The following is a 24,291-nucleotide window of genomic DNA, read 5'->3' on the forward strand; positions in this document are numbered from 1 at the left end:
TAGTTGTCGTCGACGAAAGCCTCTCCGAGATAGCGCACAACGAACCCGGCCGAGACGTGTACCGGAGTGGATGTAAACACTTTCAAAACTGGTAGCAGCAGGACAGAAACACGATGGCTACTAATGGTACCGAGCTTGCCGTTGTACAGCAGCCGAAAGATAGATACACCGACGAACATCCATTTGAAGAGGTAGAACTGAATGAGCGCAGGTGAGATGTTCTGGTGGTCCAAAACATTTCCTGTATTGACACACTTCATGACCTATTTCAAGGTCACGATATTTTGTTGCTTATCGTTAACACGACTATCAGTGGTTAAATAACCTAATACAGAGGCTCAACAATATGTTGCGAATGCGAACACTTCAACTGATGGTACACCTGTTTTCACGTGTAGTGGGGAGCTTTGTTCGTTTATATGTTTTCAGGACTTTCAACGTTTCCAATGTCTGCGGTTTGTTATGATTTACAACTTTCAACCATAAAATGTTCCTGAAGTCACTATGGATACAAAAATATGTGACCACTTATCGTTCAAATTATGCACTGTCTGTTCTTACCACTAGTAATACTGTTTTGAACAGTAGAAAATGTCAGCTAGTATACGTCGTATGTAGGAAGTATAGAGAGGCGCGTGGTTTCTAAGTCCAGGAGTTCGATCGACAGTGAAAATCCTCAAGGATATAATTATTATGTACTCGTTCTCAGGACAGTTAGCATTTCAATTCAGTAGTTCATTCGATGTTTAAATTGTATACGCGGTAAAAAAAAAGTATGAGCAGGATAAAGTATCTTGTAGTTAATAAGACATACATGTTTGTTACTTGTTCATAAAGCCGTGACATGCTACACAACAAATGGCGATTGACCTCTAGATGAACTTTTATTTAGTTGAACGTGTGGAGAATTAAATATTTGCAGGAGAAATGAAGATGCCCCGGTGGGTGGAGGGTCTATGTGTTTACTCAAGGTACACAATGTTGTTTTGCACACAGAGGCAACTTCAAATGCAAAATAAACAATTACAGAGGTGTCTTACACAGTGGGGATGTAGCGCACAGTAATGCTAGACAAGTTACAAGTTATCTGTGAAACACCAAGGCAACTTCATTTCTCCTGTAGAACGAGAAGAAGAGAATGCCAGTCGCGATCTGAATCCAGTGAAGAGTCATTTTGTTGGTGTAATACAACGTCGCAAACCACGGCCTCTTTTACGGCACCGTCGAAATTTGCTGTAAGAACATTTTTATTTCGAAGTGTAGCCGAAGACATAACAGCTTTGGTTTGCGAGAATGATGCAATAGCTTGTTACCCATGTAAAGTATATGACCCAATACAAGACGTCGCCGGTAACCGGAACAGAGCGAACGGCAAGTCAATATTTCAGTTGCCAGTTACAGTTGATTCGAAAACTACTAAAATTGACTCCTAAAATCAGAAAGGACGTTATTTTATTGATACAGCACTAAATGTAGTAGTGACAATACTCTGTTCGTACTTGGTACCAATCAACAGTCTACTTTACATGTACAGTCGTAAGCCCTGCCGTGATATATGATTCAAAATCGTTTATGGTGTTTGACCTCTCTGTGACCTTTCGTTCAAACACGGAACACAAGGAGAAATAATTATAGTAATGTTAAAGGAGGTATAAAAAAATCACCATTGTACATGTACATTAATCAAGATGGAAGGAGAGTAAATATGTTGGGAACGCCGTCGACAAATAAACACTGATTTGTTGCAGTAAAATGGCACCTGCATACCAGTGACAGTAATTTGTCAAAATTTCTACTGGGGTGCACTATTAGTATTACCGCCCAACAATTTTCTACTATACATGATTTATGTTCTGTGAATTTACAGTGAACAGTGAACTGCTTTTTGAAGTGCACAATAAAAGTTACAGGTTGACATATCATGTCATGGTGATATGTTGAAAACCACTCGAACCACAAATACAGGATTCATATCTGGCCGTTACTTCTACAACAAACATCTAGTAAATTGGAGTAAATATTGAAATCGTAAATGTTTCCCCATTGTTTTCCTTAAATTAAGATTGCAACCGAACAATTATACCATTCTCAGATGTTTTTCTTTATTCAGCCGGAAAATATGTGGACTTACGGGTTTTGTCCCTTATCGTCTTCGACTCGTGGTAACAAGGTCCCTTTATTACTCGTAACTTACCCTTCGATTGATTGAAGAAATATATTGGCGAATACAATGAAAATCACGAGACCTGAAACAAAAATGACGTATGACTCAATAAAAATCTTACCAACACTGCTACATTTTATCGTCTGGCTCGACAAAAATCTTACTAACATTGCTACATTTTATCGGTGGTACTTTTATGATAAAATATATATCATGTGCTACTACAATAAAATAATTGGTGTACCATTTTTAATTACCTACAGTCCCACAGATGACAATAATATAGCAGCATCGTCATACACAGAAGACCCCCTAAGTCAGTACAGATGGGTCATCGTCGCATGTACTTTCGTCGTAACCATGTTGTGCATTGGTTTGAATTATTCCATTGGACCTTTCGTTGAAGACTTAGGAAAGCTACTTTCAGAGTACAACTACAACAAGAAAGAGATTGATATTAAATGGGTGGTTTATATTAGTATCTTTCTTACATTCTTTACAGGTGAGCTAAAATTAAAATCACAACACATGAAAAAAATGTCGTCTAACTCGACAAGAATCTTACGAATATGGCTACATGTCATCTGGCTCAGTAACAATCTTACCAACAGTGCTACATTTTATCGTCTGGTTCAATAAAAATCTTACCAACAACATTGCTACATTTTATCGTCTGATTCAATAAAAATCTTACCAACAGTGCTACATTTTATCGTCTGGTTCAATAAAAATCTTACCAACAACATTGCTACATTTTATCGTCTGATTCAATAAAAATCTTACCAACATTGCTACATTTTATCGTCTGATTCAATAAAAATCTTACTAACATTGCTACATTGTATCGTCTGGTTCAATAAAAATCTTACCAACAGTGCTACATTTTATCGTCTGGTTCAATAAAAATCTTACTAACACTGCGACATTTTATCGTCTGGCTCAACAACAATCTTACTAACACGCAAGACAATAAAATGTGTTAATTCGATTTTTTCATTTCATTTCATTTCATTTCATTTCATTTCATTTCATGTGCCGTCGCTATAACAAGTTAACTATTTTTGATGATTGACACAATTAAGAATATGGTGAAGATGGTGTAATAAATTGGATGCCAAAAGAGTGTTTAAACCATAAAAGGAAACAACAGCGCATGTGCAAACACATTTTGTACAATAAAATGATTTCTACAGATCTAGAGATAATGTGCTTACTAAGTTTAGAAACTATCAGATAGACACTAAATATTAGAGAATTTTGGTGAAGATAAATATTTAACATTAAATGTGTAACTTTCAGATATTTATGAAAAAAATGGTAATCTGTGACATGGAACATATCATGTTAACTTTACACACACACACACACACACATACACACATACACACACACACACACACACACACACACACACACACACACATTAAAAAATGTGGGGCTCACTCAGTGTTTTGTTGACAGCCATTCCATGTACGTACTGATACAGACCTTTTCAATTGATCCTTAGCATTATTTGCCGGGCCATTGGCCAATACACAACGAATTGGACCACGTGTTACAGCATTCTGTGGTGCCATCTTATCAACAGCAGGACTGTTTGCTTCAACGTTTGTAATGAGTACAACGACTCTGTGTGTAACCTATGGCGTCCTCACCGGTAAGAGCATTTATTTCCACATATCAAAAATTGTAAAATTATCATTTTGATGTGCGAGGTATAAAGAAATGTTTTGAGATGTGCGGTAACGTATCCCCTATTCCCCTATTTCGAACCAGTCGGAAGTTTGGGTTTGGTTGAAGATTTCCCTTATCTATATGTAAGGAGGGAGATGCTTAGTTTAACCTTACATACATTATCATGATTATGGTATTCGGGCAATGCACAAATGGCGAATGTATTTGAATTTCCGAATTTGATAATTTTTATTTATTTAAGTTTATATTATCATTATAGAAATGGTAGTTAGACAATATATGATCTCATGTTAACCATATCTATCATGATTTGTACCCTTGTATACCATGATAATATAAGAAAAATGTTAATTTTAAATGAAACGACTTCCTGCTTCTTATCCCCTCTATCGTAATTTTATGGGTATATGAGATGTATAAGTTAGTAACATTGTGGCTGTCATGATTTTTACCTATTTGAAAGCGTAGAAAAAAGATACACTTATTTGCGAAATAGTCTTTTGAAAGTACAAACAAAACCATGAAAGAGGGTGTGAAATTATGATATCAGCAGTTGTAGTTCAATTATAACGAATAATTTCTAGAAACAGTGTTGGTCTTTGTATTTATAGGTGTTGGCTATGGACTGCTGCTAACTCCATGCCTCGGACTCATCCCAAGGTATTTCCAAAGTGATCGTAAAAATTGCGACTTGGCCAACGCCTTAGCCTTTCTTGGAACAAGTATCAGTATTTTTTTCATGCCATCGTTGTATGGAACTATCTCTGACAAGTACGGGCGCAGATATGTTTTTGCGATCCTTGCATGTTTGAACGCACAACTTCTGCTCGTCAGTTTGTTGCTTCGACCAATCAAACGAGCCAATGGTAACAACCAATCACAACGAAGTTCTGACACTCAACAATCTGACACCCCAAAAGCCACAACATTACGTGATCTCCTGGATGTTGAACTACTTCGTAAACCTCTGTTTGTTGTCATGGTAATTGCAATGTTTTTCATCGGACTTGGTCATCATATTCTTGTTATTCATCTTAGACAACATGCGTACAAAGGAGGAAATACCGAAAGCCAATCAGATTTACTCCTCATTGTGTTTGGCATCGCATTGGTTGTTGGTTTGGTGATGCAAGCACTAGCTTCCCTTCCACTGGAAATCTGGGAAAACACTGACACCTCAGAGAAAGCAAGAGCAAACCTTACTGATAAGATCAAGCTTGCAATGTTCAGCCTTTCGCTAGCAGTCGTTGGTTTGGTTGCCATATTCAGTTTCCAACCGGATACGTTTGAAGGACATTTAGCCATAACTGCTATGATTGGTATTGGTGCCGGTATATACCTGCCGTTAACGGTATCCATTCTAAGAGTATTCATCCGGGGTATTAAGTATGAAAAGGCCAACTCTATCAACAGTAAATGGAGAGTTACCGCTGCTTTAGGACTAAGTTTACCGGTATATGGACTTGGTGCTCTTGTTGGTCTGTCAGTTGGAGGTAAGTGACAAAAAAAATGAATTTAGATATTTTACTTGATTGTGAACATAAACGTTTTCATACAAATTAATTTCCTGCAAAATCAGTTCTTATTTTAGGTAAAATTGGCCATGTATGTGTTTGAATAAAACTTTACTTCTAGTCCTAGTTGGAATTCTTTGAAAATTCGATTTCTCATTGTCATTGTCTCAAATAGTTTGAACAGGAATCAAAGTAGTGGCCAATTACATTGGCATTGATAAGGCTTAGTTTTAGTTGCTGCAGTGCGCCCTCAATAAACAAAATCAAAGGAATGGTAAAGGAAACAAGTGCACCCTTACAATTGCATTATGTTCGTCATTTGATATGGCTTGAGACTCAAGATCTGTGATTTGGGAATGTTACACTCGCCTGTGTCTGATATAGTATTTGTTACTCCGGGTGGGGTTGGGGTACTCTGTCTCTACTGAGGGGTTCTCCGTTTTGGGGAGGCGAAAGTCGGAGAGTCCGCAGTAGGGTCTGTGTGACTACAGACAACTTGTCTGTGATGTGACCGAGACTAAGTCTGTGGGGACACGATCTTGCTATCGTTCTATCTCGTTCAACAAGTTGAAGTCCAGTAAAAGGACAGTAAATGCTAACAATGATAACCACCACATTGTCAAAACTGTGTGTTCTTTTCTTTCCTTTCAGATAAAATCAATGAAGATTTTGACAACTACAACAGTTCATACTTTCTTGCCGGTGTGTCTCTCATCTTTGCCTGTGCCATCCTACTTGTACGAGGAATGACGCAATTCATTTGTGTTGCCCAAAGACAACAGCGGCGTGATCACACAACGACTCAAAGTAGGGAAAACATACTTGGAGGTGACCAACCTACTCGGATCGTCAATGTTTACCAACAAAATGTTATGAACGTTAATGTCAGCGCACAAACTGGTGATTGTGACTGTGCTGTTGAAGGCAACACCCAACGTCAGATCACGGATGGTCGACCACATTTTGAACGAGCTCAGTCCGAGCCTGCCCGTCCGTTGTTTGCAACGGTATAATTGCGATACGCAGAAGAAGATGAATTCCCCATTTTAAATACTATCAACCAGTATTGTCTGTCAGGAAGGCGTATGATAATCAAGAATATGGCTGTTGTATAGCAACATTTTATACATTTAATTTCAAATGGGATGACAAGACTGAATTATAAGTTATACAGTGCCTACAATCTATATATTTCGGATCACAGACAGATCAACAAACAAACAGACAAACAAACAAACAAACAAACAAACAAACAAACAAACAAACAGACAGACAGACAGACAGACAGAAACATCCTTACATGCATACATACATACACACACACATACATACATACATACATACATACATACATACATACATACATAAATATATACAGCCAGACAGACACAGACACTCACTCACACACACACACACACACACACACACACACACACACACACACACACACATGCACACATATACATGTATAAATATACTTACACATGTAGTGTAGAACGACAGTTCTTCTATTCTTTTTGTACAAAGCTGCAATTACTTTACTTTTTATGATAGCGAGAACGTTTGGTTTTTTTCATTATAGTTATTGTAAACATTTAGGACGTACAGATGTATCATTTTACCTAACTCCATGCGATTCCATGCACGACAAGAAGTGTACACCAACAGTTGCATATATGTAACAAAAAAGGCAAAAAAAAATCCCACCTAGATATATCTTAGAAGAGAGCATCAGGTAGCTTACGTCAGCATAATGTTTGTGGTTAACCCAAAGACGCCGTGATCTTACATTGTAAACTGCTGTCGGGTTAGACTGTAAGATACATCGTGTCGTCCCGTCACCCTCCTGCGCTCTCTGAGACCGATGGGTGAGGGCGCCCCGTCACAGCGTACCTTACAGACAACTGGAGGGTCGTTCAGATAGTAAGACAACTACAAGTACATTATAGGCACTTACAAGGTCACACACAACAAGGGTTATTTTAAAAACAATATTTTACAGGATTATTTAAACTAGAATATTCTTATTTATTCAGTACACCATCGTCAGCATTAACAGTGACAGAAATTGTGTAATCAGTTGAAATAAATTCATGGAAGATAAACACATATAGTTTGTCACACGCATCTGTCATTATTCCCTCCTTCATACCACTAAAATTCTGGCTCACAGGATTCTTCAACAACCCTCTCGTCTCCTTCTTTTGTCTTTTTTCGACCTGCCATAGTTTTATCTATTCAGTCTAGTTTCAGTTGGGATTTGCGTTATTACCAATGAAAGAGGGCGCAGTGTCTGTCCAGAAAATGCCGAAAATGACGTCATCTTCAAGCAGAGGGAACTCAGGCTCGACTCAGTTACTTTTGTTTTCGAAAACAAACAAACAAACAAACAAACAAACAAACAAACAAAAACATATATAAATTAATGAAAATACTGGCAAACATCAACAATAGAGTAATCACAAATCAGTATCAACAATAATGAATATTTCGCAGTGTCAAGAATTAGTATATGTTTTGAGTTATGCAAAATAGTGAAATTGTGACTATTTTGCATATGGTCGGAACGCGTTGGCGAGAATGGGTTGAAGAACTCGAAAACTTAATTGTGGCGTGGGGATTACCAATGCTGAAAGGAAACGTGCATTCCTACAATACTATGCTGGCAAAGACTTTTGGGAAGACGTATAGTTTAAACTGAGCAAACTACAGGTAAACACGTATAATTATCGACAGAATATTTACTGATTTGAGATTCCACTCATTTCACAACACTGTTGTTTCCTTGAGAAGATGGAACATCGGAAGGAAAACGACGACCTTTGTCATTCTATTCAAACTCAACCCACTTTCTACTGTCGTCTGAGATAAAAAGTATGAGGAAAGGTATTAGCAACATCAAACAAGTGGAAACATTTACACGAAAGAAACATTTACCTTAGTTTTATAGGACGTAGTATAACTTAATTTACAGTATAATTTACTATTATGGTGCAAGCAAGAGGCTGAAGGAGGTATCACGTGACAGTTGATACATCGATTCGACAACCTAGTGACAAACCATGAATAAACACAACCGCACACAGGAATATACTGACCCTTTCAAGGCACTGAGACTCAAGACATCGCATCCTCGACACCGATTACGACATCGCCTTTTCGGACAGTTAGGGCGAAAGGCGTTTGTTTTCCAGGGCGTTTAGTGCACCAAAAGTAACAGATAGACTTGGAACTCATTCACGACATTTAATAGTTATGAATACATCGGACACAAGGCTCAGGTGTGAGACTGGAAGTAGTGGGACTGCAACACGGTGAGTAATTTAACTATTTGGTAACATACATTTTACGTTAATATAGAGTGGTTGAAATCGTGGTGTAATCAGTACACATTACACATGAAACTCGTTCACAGTAAACCCCCCCCCAAAAAAAACACACAAAACAAAACAAAAAACAACCAACCAAAAAAAAAACCCTCTACACAGCAAAAGTGTCACGGCAACTCAACACACACACACACACACACACACACACACACACACACACACACACACACACACACACACACACACACAATTCATGTTCATAGGTTTAATATTACAAAATACTTGGATGTGTCCTCTGGCTACCTTCCATGGGTTTTCCTTGAGTCTGTCATTACTCCTTTGTGTGAATGTATTGTTTCAATACTGTTGACCTCGGTTTATATTTCCCCAAGACAACGCTCCAATGGAAACAACAAATATTGACACTCTTTTACGACCTTGCATTTTTTGAGTTATAACGACTTCAGGTGAAGTGTATCAGAACAACAGGGGTATGTTAGCCTTGGCTTGATTTAGAAATGACGTAAACTTGTGTTCATTTTCATAGGATCGTCTTTTCATATACGTTTCAGCCAGCAGTATATATATATTTTTTTACCTGTTTAAAACACATTGTCATAGTTACAAGATCATGAAATTTCTCTGATTTTCAAAGTTTTGGGATGACATTCTTCATATATATATATATGTAATAGTGTCGTTGTGTCACGGTCATGTCTTCCTAAAATACGTAAAACTGACCAAGACATGCATATATTTGTAAATATGACGCAATGCGAACCTCTTTATGAAATTTCAAAACGTCAATGGCACAAATTGGTTTACATCTTGGTCATTTCACTATAATTCATAATGCTATAATTCGGTCAGCTTTACTTTATACCCTCACCCCAAATTTGCTTAATGTAGTTTAAATTGATCAGTTTCGACCATGTTTTCTTTTATCACATTAGCACGTCATCATTACAACTGGTAGAGGGCGCTTCTGACGAGAAGAAAACATTTCCGTCACCAGGATGGTACAGATGGGTTATCATGTGTTTGGATTTCTTCGTGGTCTTGTGCTGTTTGGGAACCAATTTTGGTCTATGGACTCTGATAGATGGACTCAAGCCATTCTTTGAGGAATACAACGAGGGAAAACAGGAAGTGGATACGAAATGGATAATCTATATAAACATACTGATGACGGGTGTTACTGGTAAATAAGTCACATAACAATCTAAGTTTACACCTGTACTTCTGACGTGTTTTGCTAAAGATTAAAAACACCATTTGCTTTCTAATTACTGAAACACATGTTACCACCACTTGCCATAATTTGATTATAGCTGAGGCTGGAATGAGGCTCGATTGCTTTATTGACAAACAAAAAATGTCCCCAGAAAATAAAGTATTGTGTGATGGCACATCCTAGAAGTATACTGTAAGTCACGTGAAAACAAATAAAATCAAGCAATAAGTTTACATTCTTGTTGTTTTCATTTCTTCCGAAATCGCATATAGCATAAATCTATTCATGACTCTATTCACTGAGCTCGATTTTGTTGTTCCGGGAGTGATCATGGTGATCCCATCTCCCAACCAATCAGAATAATAATCATTTTGTTTCTTAAACCACTCGGAGGCTGTGGTTGAGGGCGCAGTCATCGTAATCATCACACTTGCCAGCAATCAAAGCATCAAATTCATTTTGATTGTACTTATAATGTAGATAGTTAAAAATTACAATCCAAACACAAGGTTGCCATGGTAGTAGATAACATAATTAACTATAGTGATGATTTTTATAGAGATATCGATGTGTAGGTAGAAAGACTGGGAGAAAGTTGATCTTGATGGATTTGATCATGTTCTTTGAAGAACGATTAACGTTTCTTTCGATGCTAATTTTCTGTCATATTATATGTTATATAAGTATATGTTTCTCTCATCCTTTCAGCGCTTGTTGCAAACGCTTTATTCTACGTACATAGACACGGTCTACGTATAAGTGCTATCTGTGGTGCAGCCCTGTCCACGTTTGGAATATTTATATCTGGTTTTGCGAATTCTGTTGGATATTTATGTTTCAGCTATGGTGTCCTAACAGGTACGTTTAGAGAGGAGGAGGAGAGAGAGAGAGAGAGAGAGAGAGAGAGAGAGAGAGAGAGAGAGAGAGAGAGAGAGAGAGAGAGAGAGAGAGAGAGAGAGAGAGAGAGAGAGAGAGAGAGAGAGAGACAGACAGACAGACAGACAGACAGACAGACAGACAGACAGACAGACAGACAGACAGACAGACAGAGAGAGAGACAGACAGACATACAGACAGAAACAGAGAGAGAGACAAAGAGAGACAGGGACACGGGGAGACAGACAGAAACAGAGAGAGACACAAAGAGAGACAGGGACACGGGGAGACAGACACATAGCCATTTCATATACTTTGCCTGTTTTGCAAACTTTCAACTAAAAATATAGATATAACATGGTCTTCAGTGAGGGTTTACAACTGCTTTCTGAATTTTATTGACCTTGTTGACGCATAATCTTTATATTTCGTCTAGGCAAACTTATTTGTAGACTTTTTGTAAAATTTGTAAAGGTGTTAAGCTTATAGAAATATTTTATGTGTACTTCATCTTCTCTCTACAGGTATTGGATACGGACTAATTTTGTGTCCATGCCTCGGAGCACTTCCAGTTTATTTTCCTGGGAAGTTTTATACTTTCGCCAATGCTGCTGCCTTCCTAGGTTTACCCCTACCTATCTTATACCTACGGCCATTGTTCGAAGTGACGGCTAATATATATGGCTTCCGTTCCTCGTTCTTTATTTTCACCTGTATAAACGCCCACCTTCTTCCTATAGCGGCACTATTTCGACCGATTGAATTACCGTGTGACATAAACTCGCGTTTCAAGAACAGAATCCAAGACTTGTTCTGTAAGACGTTGGAAGAGAGCGAATGTGAGAAGCCCGGATGTACAGGCAAAACCACAGCTCTGTTTTGCAAGATTCCTATGCTGACGAAATTCATCGTGTCGAGTTTCTTTATTGGAATGGGATTCAACATCCTTCTGCTTCATTTCCGCAAATTCGCGCAGTACAACAACACAACTGAATATGAATCCGAAACTGTGATGGTCATTTGCTCTTCACTTATGTTAGTCGGTCTTCTGTTCCACGGATTCGTCTCCATACTGAAAGACAATTCCCTTCAGTTTAAACTTTTCATGTACACCCTTTCTTTATTCGGAGTCGCCCTTGTTTCGTTATTGAGTTCGGTTGCTGAGACGTATGCTGGTCACGCAGCCCTCGCCGCAATGGTGGGACTTGGTAGTGGTATTTATTTTCCGTTGTGGTTTGTTATAACCAGACACTACGGCGGAAACGAATGGAAGATGACGACAGCGCTTGGTATTGGTTTGCCGCTCTACAGTCTTGGGGCATTTCTTGGACTGGTCATTGGAGGTAAGAACTAATCACAACATAAACACCAACCGTGTTCCATAACTTACAATATCTCATTGTTGTCACCAACGAGATAAAAACACAAAACAATAAAAATCAAATACAAAATCGACATAAAAGTTGACCAAGAGCTCTCTACAAAGTGAGTCAGTAGCCTGATGTCGAAAAGAAAACCAAAGGCTTGGTTTATAGAAAAATAATTATTATTAACATAGATAACCTTTTCCCTACTTAACCAGATTTTTATCAGTTTTGTCCAATGACAGCATTTTCCCTTTGGAACGACCTGGCAAATGAAATTTCCTGAACCGCCCAGCGTTATGACAACTAACGTCGTAAAACACGTGCCTCTTTACGGCACCGTCTCCAAAAAGTACTAACGTCGTAAACCACTGCGTGCCTCTTTACGGCACCGTCCAGAACGTACCAGCCAAAGTACTTCAGCAGAAATATATGCTCTGGCTTGCGAGATGTATGATAACATGATATTTAATAATTATTATTTCAGATGTTATAAATGAAGAATTTAGCAACTACAATAGTTCATTCTTCTTAGCGGGTGCTGCCCTCATGCTTGTTGTCTTGTTGATCGTTTACAAGGCATACAAGTTACTCAGTAAGAAGGTTGCTGTAGCCGATAACGCGGTTGCTGCCCAAGCACAAGGGGATGGCGCTACTCCACATATGGATGAGGATAAGACGTTAGAGAAAACAGAACCAAATGGTGTCGAGTCTTCCAAGCAGTCCATCAACAAATCTAGTCATGACATCACGACTACTGTTGACCAAGAAACAGAGGAACCACGTGATACCGACATACACATCGCAGACGAGGAAACACCAAGCCTATAAAACCAAAAAAAAAAAAAACCTCTTATACAATACGTATTCATATAGTAGTATGTTTTTCTCTTGAATTGTTACAATATTTGAACAAATTTGTGTTTTGTATCAAAAATATCAATCAGACGTTATTTTAAAACAGATGCTGTAGTGCTGAACGCGTATTTATACCTGGAAAAACATTTATATAACAAAACATATAATAATGGCGAGTTTAGTTTTTATGTATTAAAAGAACTTGAAGTCGGAATAAGATATTCGTTTGTTTTATGTTATATCAATGAAGATGTGACAGACGTATTCTTACAGTGGGTCAGGTCACACCACTAGAGCATCGAGTTCGAAATTAAGAAATCTACACAATAGGTGATTTACGGCAAACCTGTCATCTTGAATGATGCAATATGGGAACTGGTGTATTTCCATCGATAAACATTGATCCTCTTATAACCAATCTCTCTCAATGTTTATAAAATTGATCTAGGCATGGCTACCTAGCCTCTTGTGTGACCATTTCTCCTAAATCATCCTGTCCCAGATTAGGCATTTAATATAGTAACGCAAATAACACCTCTTAGTCTTTGTTTCTGATTTTTAAATTATTACACCGGTTCGTTTTGGATTGCAAGTTGGTGTGATATTTTATATTTACTCAGTTGTTTTTTTAGTACTGACACACCAACTTCCATCTACCGCAAACGGAATCAACCCACTGGCAGGTCTGTCACTTTGTATAATGTAAAACATAAAATATTTGTACATCTTGTATTGGCTTTGTTATGCAAACTATTATACATCTAATGAGGCAATCTTGTGGCATTCTTATATTTCTCATCATAACACCTTAACAATGATAATGATAGGTAGGTCGGTCGGTTAAAACTAAAAATAAAGTAGAAAGAAAAGTAATAAGTGTAAGTACAAGTTGGTGATACTTTCATTTCATAATCATACTTCAAACAATTTGAATGATTTAGAAATGACAATCATTTAATTAAAGTCAGAAGGAATATTTGAACCATTTATTTTATTAAAATTCCCAATTTCAGATAATTTTCATTGAGATACGTGTTTTTCTAATCCTGTCGTAGAGGGCGTCACTTAAAATTATTTCGAAAGATTGAAGATAGGATCTAGCTGATCGTGGGAATTTAATTATGGCTTCCTTTGTCGTATATTCGACGACAATGTGTGATCGCTTGCACGAGAAGCTCCTTGCAAAATCATGAAGAGAATTCGGTTCCCTTCCGAAGCCCGTTGAAGTATCTTGGATGAGTGCAGACATACTAGATAAGCGCTAGCGAAATAAATACATAGAGCACAGCGTGTTTTCTTGTATGTCTTGTTATTGCATATAGGATTAATCTTGAGGAGCTTTATTGTACTTTACTCTGTATTCAGCCATTGTGGGGATTTCTTGTAAGAGTTTATGGAAAAAACTTCTCTGGTGATTGCATCATGAATACCATAATTTCTGTTAATATAATGAATGAATGAGTTCAGTGACTTAAAGTTGTATTTTCAGAAACAGAACGGTTGGTTTGACGATACACAATCTTCCTGTTGTTGTTATTGTACTTGTCCATCGGAAAATCTGAATACGTTTGTTGACATTCAGCTGTTATACGTCCTCATAGATAGTAGTTTTTAGCACAACTGATCTGATAAGGTCCGTGCTATTTATAGTTATGAAGGAATTCAAAGGGAATTAATTGATTTTGGACTTGGTATATTGACCAAAATGAAGTATACAAAGTGTGAACGACATTAATCAAGTATAATTAAGCACTTTTGTTTGAGTGATTTTATTAAAAACAAAACCATAAACCAATTCTACATGCATTGGTGAGCTTTACAATTTTGGCGTTACTTGTGTATCTATTAACCAACTGTATGTTCGGAAGCCAACAACATTACAGGGAGAACTGTTAAATTTCAGTCACGTTTAAGCCATGCCAATTTTTATCGGATGCTATACGCGAACAGAACACAACTAGCATAGTTCTCGCCCATCTTTGTTTTGTGATTACCGTTCCTGAGTCTAACAGAACAACCCCAGTATAACGGCAGTACTGATTTTACTTTCAAATTGCGCACAGTGCATATTGTAGCATGGTGTAAACCTGTATGCCTTTCGCAATAACTCCACACACGTGACTATCTTGCATAATATTCATTTGAGACAAAGTTAGTGGTGTCAGGCTGGAAGATAAATATATATATATATATATATATATATATATATATATATATATATATATATATATATATATATATATATATACAAACAAAAATAAATGGCAGCAAAAATAATAATAGCTAAAAGAAAAAAATAATGATAGTGTAGACGAGACAACACAATATACACTTAAGATGATTGGCATTTTAACTGAGATATAACACCATTATCATGTACAAATGTACTCTTAGTTTAACAACATATACCCTGAGTTCACTCTAGGTCTGTATGTCTGTCATGACCGAAATAATAATAATAAAAATAAGCTTGGAGGCAGTATAAATCGAGCTAGAGCAATTGTTCCACACACTCAATTATAGTTTGTCATACTGGGCCATTGTCTGTCAGCGTCATTGTCTCTGGTAAGCATTATGATAACACAGTGTTGCCGTTACCACGGTTACATGGTAACTGTTGATAGGCGAAGGTTACCACGCACAAAAGCGCACGATTACCGGAGATTTCAAGAATGCTGATTACTGTACTAACGACACCGTACGTAGTAACTTACCAATTTTGGGGTACAAGTAGCTTTTGTTATTTCATAGACGTCTATGGTTGTTTCCAGTTTCTGTTTTTTTTATGTGTTTTAATTTCTTTTTTTATTGGGGGGGGGGGTAACATATAAGTAATGTTTACTAATTTGAATTCCAGGGTCAGACAAACCGAGAAGGAATACAATATTGTTTGTTCAAGGTGCATGAAATTCGTGATCGTCGTGTGTAATTTTTGTGTGATATTGTTCTGTCTTGGACTTAATTTTTGTATGTAGCCTCTGGTGATCAATGTCAAGGAATTCTTTGCTGATTACAATCACAATAGAAATGAGATCGACACAAAATGGATAATCTACATAAACGTATTAATGGTTGGTGTTGTCGGTAAGTTAAACAAAATACTAATTTTACACACACACACACACACACACACACACACACACACATATATAATATCTAATTCGGAGTAAGTATAATATAGAAGGCAACAGAAAAATCATTTATGAAACCCATTCACTGTGAAAAGAACATCAACTTTCTTATTAATATCAACTTTCTTATTTGAAATTATCTGATTGCGTCTATCACTGTTGCGTTCCGGGGTGGCTTTATAACGTTTCAGTGTCTAAGTATGGTAGTTGTGGGTAGATCGACAGAACGTAACGTAAGCGATTTTCCACTCTAACTGTCTTTCTAGGGTACCAGGATCTACGAGCTTGTCTAAGTTAGGAATTAGCCACACAGGTATCGTCACATACACGTACGCTCTTACACTCAGGCAGAGAGAGAGAGAGAGAGAGAGAGAGAGAGAGAGAGAGAGAGAGAGAGAGAGAGAGAGAGAGAGAGAGAGAGAGAGAGAGAGAGAGAGAGAGAGAGAGAGAGAGAGAGAGAGAGAGAGAGAGAGAGAGAGAGAGAGAGAGAGAGAGAGAGAGTTTGAGAGAGAGAGAGAGAGAGATTGAGAGAGAGAGAGAGAGATTGAGAGAGAGAGAGAGAGAGAGAGAGAGAGAGAGAGAGAGTCCACACACTAACAGTTGCGTTGTAATCAAAATCTAAAAGCAAAGATTATTTCTCCATGTCCCTCACATATAAGTTCTAGTTGTCACCTTGAAATTATGGTGATGTCATTTTTGTAAACATAGTTTGCTATAAATAAATGACCTCTCACCTAGATTCATTGTTCTAGAAGACATGGTGAACTTTCCACCAGAATATTTAAGATTGAGGTTCAAGATCATGCCATATGTAAATTGTTCACGTGCAAGACAAGTGTTGAGCACGCATTGAAAAATTAAGTATTAATTTGAATTCGGTAATCAACAAGTTGTCTTGCTTACAAGAACTAATATATGTTGTTTTATCAAAACATTTGTTAGCTACTAGAGGTAAATGTAAATAGTACAGGATTAGTAGATAAATCAACATATGTGTAGATTACGCCGTTGTTAGCTCCTGTCTGTGAGTAAGTAGTATTAATGTGAATTTTACGTTAATTTAGGTAAAATATGCCAAAATTCCAAATATGACATTTCTGGATCGTAACAGGACCATGATAAAAGTGAATCCAGCTCCATTTCGTATTACATTGTGGTACCGGTCTCGGAGTACAATCAACTTTCAAAAATTGTTATTATCCTGACATGACGTGACATGTTTTGTCGTTTATCGATAAACCCAATGATTTGTTAACTGACTGGGGTTGGTTTGTATGACGTTGATTTATCTGCACATTATTTGCACTTCTCTTGTTTATTCTCATGGTACAGTGAGACTTTGTTGCCTTCTTCTAACTTTAAGGCCTCTCGAGGACGCGTATCCCATAATAATGGTATTGACAGCAGTTTAGGGGAGAACCATTTGATTTCTGTGGGTGGGGGGGGGAGTGAGTATGGCAGCAAATTTGTTTCCCATCGCTCTGTGACACAACTTTTTTATTTATTGTCTGTCCTGCATCAAATTATTTTATCCAGTAATGCAAATGTTTTTCTCGCAACAATTTTTTTTTACTTCTGTCTAATGGAACAATTATTTTTTCTCAAGCCATTATGGGATCAAATTATTTCTTTTTCTCCTTCACCTACCGACGATTTTCCCCCCAAAATACCCCCCCCCCTCCAGAAATCAAGTGGTTCTCCCCTTAGCCATGACGTGTAACAACAGTGTGTCTCACCTACAGGCAAAAGCTAGGTAAAGTTAAAGGTGAATTTTAATGGGCATAAGTCGTATGACCGAAACATTTTGATTTCATTAAGTGTCACAGTTTAGCCTTCAGTGTATTGTCAAGGTCCATGAACATGGCTGCAATTTTACTAGCAACAATCATGCTTGTTATAGTATTTCTCATTTCGCGATGGCGTAGACCAAACCTGCCCCCAGGACCAACTGGATGGCCTATCCTTGGTTCACTTCCATTCCTTGCTGGCAAACAGATGGATATTACTCTGACTGAGCTTGGTAGGAAGTATGGCGATGTCTACAGTATTATGTTCGGAAGCTATCTGGTAGTTGTCCTAAATAGTTATGATGTCATCAAGGAAGCTCTGGTCAAACGAGCTGACTACTTCAATGGCCGACCTACGAACATCAAGCGAATATTTCGTTTGGACAAAGGTAAACATAGTGTCACATGATGGTTTTTTGCGCTGCGAAGGGGGCTTGGAAAATTCTGATGGTCTGAGGGGAGGGGGTACGAAATATTTTGCTCATGGTTTGAACCATCTGATTAAATTCTGGTGTGGTGAAAGAGGCTAGAAGTCTTTATTTACCTCTATTTCCATCGTTTTGTGTTGTTTGTTTTTGTTCAGGGACAGGGTGATCGCCGCCGTGAGGTATAGATAATTTATATAACGCCCCCACTGTGTGTGTGTGTGTGTGTGTGTTAGGGAGGGGGGTTACAATGTGGATGTAAATTCCAAACATGTTTGCATTGACAGAAAGCTTGGTGTATTGAAGACCATAATATTAAAGTATTCGAAGGCATGGGAATTAATTGACTGTATGATTTGGAATCTTATGCCTGTAAAATGGCCTCCTACATGTCATTATTTAAAAAAATATTGTGCTCACCAGTCATCACGGTGGCCGGGCGTTTCTGTTGCTGATCAAATAAATATTGGGTGACACTAAAACGAATGACAACCCGAATGACAGAACTAATTAATTGCAGAAAGGGGTATCATTCCACTGTTTACATACTGGAAATGCTGTCATTCCAGTTTCAAAGTATTGAAAATGCTGTCATTCCACTTAATTTATAGAGTGGTGGCTGTCATTCCACTGGATGTACAGTGCAGAGGGTGTCATTGGACTAACTGAATGTAGAAAGGGGTGTCATTCCACTGTTTACGTACTAGAAATGCTGTCATTCGTTTCAGGGTCACCCATAAATATTGGACTGAAAAGCACCTCTGGACAATTATCTCAAATATAGGTTTGAGCCAAACGTGAGATTTCTCCTTGTGAGCTCGACTTGAACCAAACGTGAAATTTCTCCTACTGTGACCATCAAATAGATGAGACATTCTTGCCAAAGATTGGTTATTTATCAATTATATGATATGTATGTATGTATGTATGTATGTATGTATGTATGTATGTATGTATGTATATATGTATGTATGTATGTATGTATGTATGTATGTATGTATGTATGTATATCGTTGTCAATAACTCTTTAAATGAAACGAAAACATGTTGACAACCTACACATATACAATGAATTAATAGTCAAGAATTAATAGTCAAGACATAACCTTTTTTTCAGGTGTGGTTAGAGCATACAACGCTTCATGGAAAGAACATAGACGTTTTGCTTTATCCACGCTTCGGGATTTTGGCATGGGTAAGGCAGTACTGGAAGACAAGATTATGGATGAAGCTAACCAATTAATGACTATTTTTGATGACCATAAAGGAAATGCAATGGATCCATCGCTCGGTCTAAATCTTGCAACGACCAATGTCATTTGTTCAATTTCATTTGGAAAGCGTTACACCTACGACGACCCGTCATTCGTAAAATTGAACCAGATTGTTAAGAATTCAGTAGCTCAAACGGGAAATACAGCAGTCGCAGCATTTCTACCATTTCTTCGATTCATACCAGGCGTTAATAAAACTCATACATTCATGTCCGATGCACGGCAACGTCTCCAGGATTTCATAGGTTCTCTTATAACGGACCATTGGAAAACGTTTCGCTCCAAATCTAAACCAAGAGACCTGATGGATTCATATCTGAAGTAGGTCATATTTAAATAATATGTCGATGAACACATAAACACTAGATGCATTCTGCCATATGTACTACACCATTTGTTTGTAAATCAACAAAACGTCGACTGATATTGTTAAATAGATGATATTTCACTTTATTCGAGACCACTGTAGTAATATAGTAATCTAGATTACCCAGACTCTCACCGCTGGGGCTCTACTACGAGACTCTCGTCTTGGTAGTCTCTTAGTAGAACCCCAAGTGGTGAGAGTCTGGGTAACCGAGACTTTAAATATAGTGGTCTGAAATTGTATATAAGAATCGGCGAAATGAACACCAGCCTGTAAGCACACATTGGCCAATACTAAATCGATACTAGCTGTTGTGCTCATAGTATTCACTCAAATCCATTTTGATTGCTAACATATGCCTTCTATTTAATTGTAAATGTTACAAAAAACATTGATTCCTTTTGGTGCGGTCCAATTTTAGGGCACAGTTGATGCAGATATTGATGTTCTCGTGTCATGAGAAGTGCAAGTAGCTGTACTAAATCAATCCCTCTCAACCTTAAAGAATTCAAAATTAGTCATCTACACCCCTGGAAAAGTGAACATAACCCTTTAGGGACTCATCATATTCTCCGACAAGATGGGGATATTTCTATCGGACAGACAAAAAAGTCTCTCACTCCTTCTCTCTGTAAAAACCAAAATAGGCTGACTCCCTATCACTTATTTCTAACACTCAAGTCAGGCAATTCCATTGTGACCCAGAGAGTTTGACTATGTCTCACCTATTAAATACTCTACGGGACAGCACCAGTTTGCGATTAATAGCATCTTGATAGTAAAGCTAGGGGAAAGAGTTTGAAATGAAATGTATTATATGTTTCCACCTCTCATTGGGTGTAGGACGGGTCTCTTATAGAAGTTCTGTCGTTTTCAGGTACTTAAAGATAATTTTTAGGCTATCCAGATCGTTTTAGGCAATAATTCCCGGCCTTACAAGACAACATTATCCTATATCAGACACCACTACTTATATATAGGGTTCAGTGTTCTGTAAAAAATAAATGACATAATTTTAGTATAAGGTCAGCACATCTGATGGCTGTGCTATTGGTACATGATGAACCCTTCTTCCAATTCTAAACCCTACCACCACCACCACAAATCCACCGACCTGTCTAGGCCTAGGAATATGGCCAGTCCTTTAGCATGTTTAGCGTATTTCAGAGTCTTGTTTTGTATTCATTCCGAACTCAGTGCATAAATAATTTACCTAGCATATTCTTGGCTAAATCACCCAGCCTTCTTTAGCTGCGATTGTCTACGTGTAAATGACACAGACTTGTCACATAACAAACTCATAGAGCTCTTTTTTCAAATTCTTTAAAAGGGAAATGACGTCACGAAAACAAAATGGCGTCGAAACAACCATGGATGAAGAAACCTTGATTATTCTCATTTCTGAATTGTTTGGTGCCGGTTCAGACACAACTGCTTCTACTCTGAGTTGGGCAATTCTTTACATGGCTATGAATCTTGAAATTCAACAAAACGTACAAAGGGAAATCGATGGAGTTCTTGGACGTGAAACTTCTCCAAGTATGACTGACAGAAAGCGACTACCATACACCGAAGCCACCATCTATGAAGTTCAACGTTTAAGCGCTGTTATACCACTCTCCGTACCACATTCCACGACAGCCGATGTCACTCTGCGTGGTTACCTCATTCCAAAGGATACATACATCATACCAAATCTGTGGGCAGTCCTAAACGATCCTACACTTTGGCCAGATCCAGAAGTATTTCAGCCTGAGAGGTTTATTGGAGATGATGGTAATGTTATGGAGAAAGAAGAGTTTATACCATTTAGCATGGGTAAGTTTCAGTTTGATTTAGAATTGTCCCTCACTACTCTATTTACCATGATAAGTGTCCCAAAGGCAATATTACACCAAAAATATAGCCTGCTGTTTACTGTGCTGTTGTGAGACATCATTGGCTGTTACACTGCCTTGCCTAAGTATCCAACGGTAATCAAGACTGGTGTTGGATACGAGGGCCTGCTAGGAGGGACGACAGCTAACGGTTACATGTAATAACGATGTGAATCAATACACACATATTTTTTTCCCAGAAGTCGAAAATTAAATAAAATTGTAATATCAAGAGAGGAAAAGGAATTAGTTAAGTAAATACATGTAACAAAACAGTACAGTAAACAGACTGCAAATGATATAGAGGAGACAGGTGAATGGGTCTTTGTGTATTCCCCTTCTCTTTCTTAAGTTATAATTTATGAAACGTTAATTGTTTAGACAAATACGGATGTCATTAAACAATCCCCCCTACATGTCCCTCCAGGTTTTCCCACTTCTAACATAAAAACGCCCGGATGTACACAAACACAGAGTCACGTGGAAAACAAGAAAAAGGGTAATACATGCAATAACATTTTACATGCACATATTAAATGACCATCTCCATATATGTATATGTTGGTTTGGAACAATGTAGTTAGATAGACAGACAGACAGACAGACAGACAGACAGACAGACAGACAGACAGACAAACAATCAAGTGTACTTTTTAAACGATTTTGATAGGTTTTGAAAACACATTTGAGTTTATATGCAGATAAAATAGAAAACAAACTACCTATTTTAGCTTATGACATTTGTATTTTTATATACTAGGTCCCAGGATATGCCTAGGATTACAGATGGCTAAGATGGAGTTGTTTCTGTTCTTTACTACCTTGATGCAGCATTATACATTCAAATTGCCCAATGGTACGCCACCGCCGACAACAGAACGAGTGAATGGACTAATCTGTTCGCCTAAACCTTACAACGTATGCATTCTGAAGCGTTGAAGAACATGAGAAGTGTTCAAGAATGATGGAGATAATTTTGCTGAAATACTCCTTTATTTCACGTTTATTAAGTACACGGCGAAGAGCGGGGGGAGGGGGGGGGGGAGGGGACTATAGGAATGACCCATGTCTGTCCGTATATCCCTGGTCAACTATATCAGTTTAATATAGGGCAAGATGTTCTGAATTATGTTGATAATTACAAATACCTTGGTATTGTTTTGAATGAACATTTAGATTTTTCTGTTACGTCTGCAACTCTCACTCAGTCAGCCAGTAGAGCCCTGGGAGCTGTTAATAGTAAGTTTAAAATATTGAAAAATATGGGTTTTTTTTTACCTACACGAAACTTTACGACTCGTGTGTGGCACATATTCTTGACTATTGTTCTGGAGTATGGGGTTTTAGTAAACATGAAAAATGTGATATGGTGCAGAACAGGGCCGTTCGGTTTTATCTTGGGGTTCATAGATTTACGCCTATACATGCTGTTACTGGGGATACTGGCTGGAAATCTTGCAGAATTCGCAGACATATTGCTATGGTCGGATATTGGAACCGTCTAATCCAATTGAACGAGAACAGACTAACTAAGATAATATTTCTTTGGGACTTTTCACTTAATTACTGTAATTGGTCTTCGGAAATTTGTAAACTTCTTGATGAGTTGAATTTAAATGCATATTTTGATGTTCTTTTTCCTCTTGATTTATCCTTAGTAGAACAACATTTACGTCATCAGCATCAATTAGTTTGGGTCAGAAATATCAGCGAAAAAGTTAAGCTTCGTCAAGTGTCATTTTCAAAGATAATTATATGACTGAACCATACGTTTCTATGGGTCTTTCACGAAGTCAGCGATCTTTTATGGCAAAGTTTCGATCAGGGGTTTTACCAATACGTTTAGAAACTGGGAAATATAGAAACGAACCAGTGGGAGATAGACTTTGTGTATTTTGTAACCAAAACGCTATAGAAAATGAGATTCACTTTATTGCAGTCTTTATGATGGAATACGTAATACTTATATTAACACGGAAAATAACACCGAATACATCACACTGTCAGACAATGAGAAATTAAAGTACTTGGTGTCAAATCAGGTTAGGAATATAGCAAAATTCCGCCTTTTTAAGACGGAATGAAATGTTGTATGTTAGTTAAAGAAAGAAAAAATTCTCACACTGTATGTACTTCCTTTTTTTTTGCTATAACCTCTCTATATTGTGAATGTATCTTTTTTTGTTCAAGGTGACTTATAATCCCGATGGGCTGGGAGGAATTTTATTACCTCATGTCACTATAATAAAATTACTTACTTACTTACTTACTATATCTCTGAAAGCTGGATGAGTCATGTTCAACCAAACATGGCACAAATGTTAAACACTATAGGGTGCATATGCACATCAGTTAATTTTGCGACTTTGACGTTTTTATCATAACATACACATTCT

The 24,291-nt window shown here is 37.6% G+C and overlaps 3 protein-coding genes across 3 annotated transcripts; all 3 read left to right on the top strand.

Moving 5' to 3' along the window:
- The first annotated feature begins 61 nt into the window (after nucleotides 1–61).
- LOC144444972 (monocarboxylate transporter 13-like) lies at nucleotides 62–6,386 on the top strand. Its single transcript, XM_078134522.1, has 5 exons — nucleotides 62–211; nucleotides 2,428–2,666; nucleotides 3,672–3,821; nucleotides 4,471–5,352; nucleotides 6,025–6,386. Exons 1-5 carry the CDS (start codon nucleotides 114–116, stop codon nucleotides 6,384–6,386), a joined length of 1,731 nt encoding a protein of 576 aa, XP_077990648.1. The 5' UTR covers nucleotides 62–113.
- A 2,242-nt stretch (nucleotides 6,387–8,628) lies between these two features.
- Nucleotides 8,629–13,007, top strand: LOC144444973 (monocarboxylate transporter 13-like). The gene is made up of 5 exons (XM_078134523.1): nucleotides 8,629–8,687; nucleotides 9,656–9,903; nucleotides 10,645–10,794; nucleotides 11,337–12,155; nucleotides 12,664–13,007. Exons 1-5 carry the CDS (start codon nucleotides 8,629–8,631, stop codon nucleotides 13,005–13,007), a joined length of 1,620 nt encoding a protein of 539 aa, XP_077990649.1.
- Nucleotides 13,008–18,025: 5,018 nt separating this feature from the next.
- LOC144444974 (cytochrome P450 2U1-like) lies at nucleotides 18,026–22,854 on the top strand. Its single transcript, XM_078134524.1, has 4 exons — nucleotides 18,026–18,341; nucleotides 19,495–19,972; nucleotides 21,349–21,836; nucleotides 22,656–22,854. Exons 1-4 carry the CDS (start codon nucleotides 18,026–18,028, stop codon nucleotides 22,832–22,834), a joined length of 1,461 nt encoding a protein of 486 aa, XP_077990650.1. The 3' UTR covers nucleotides 22,835–22,854.
- Nucleotides 22,855–24,291: the final 1,437 nt, after the last annotated feature.

This window comes from Glandiceps talaboti, chromosome 13, assembly GCF_964340395.1.
Source record: "Glandiceps talaboti chromosome 13, keGlaTala1.1, whole genome shotgun sequence".
NCBI classification, from domain to species: domain Eukaryota; kingdom Metazoa; phylum Hemichordata; class Enteropneusta; family Spengelidae; genus Glandiceps; species Glandiceps talaboti.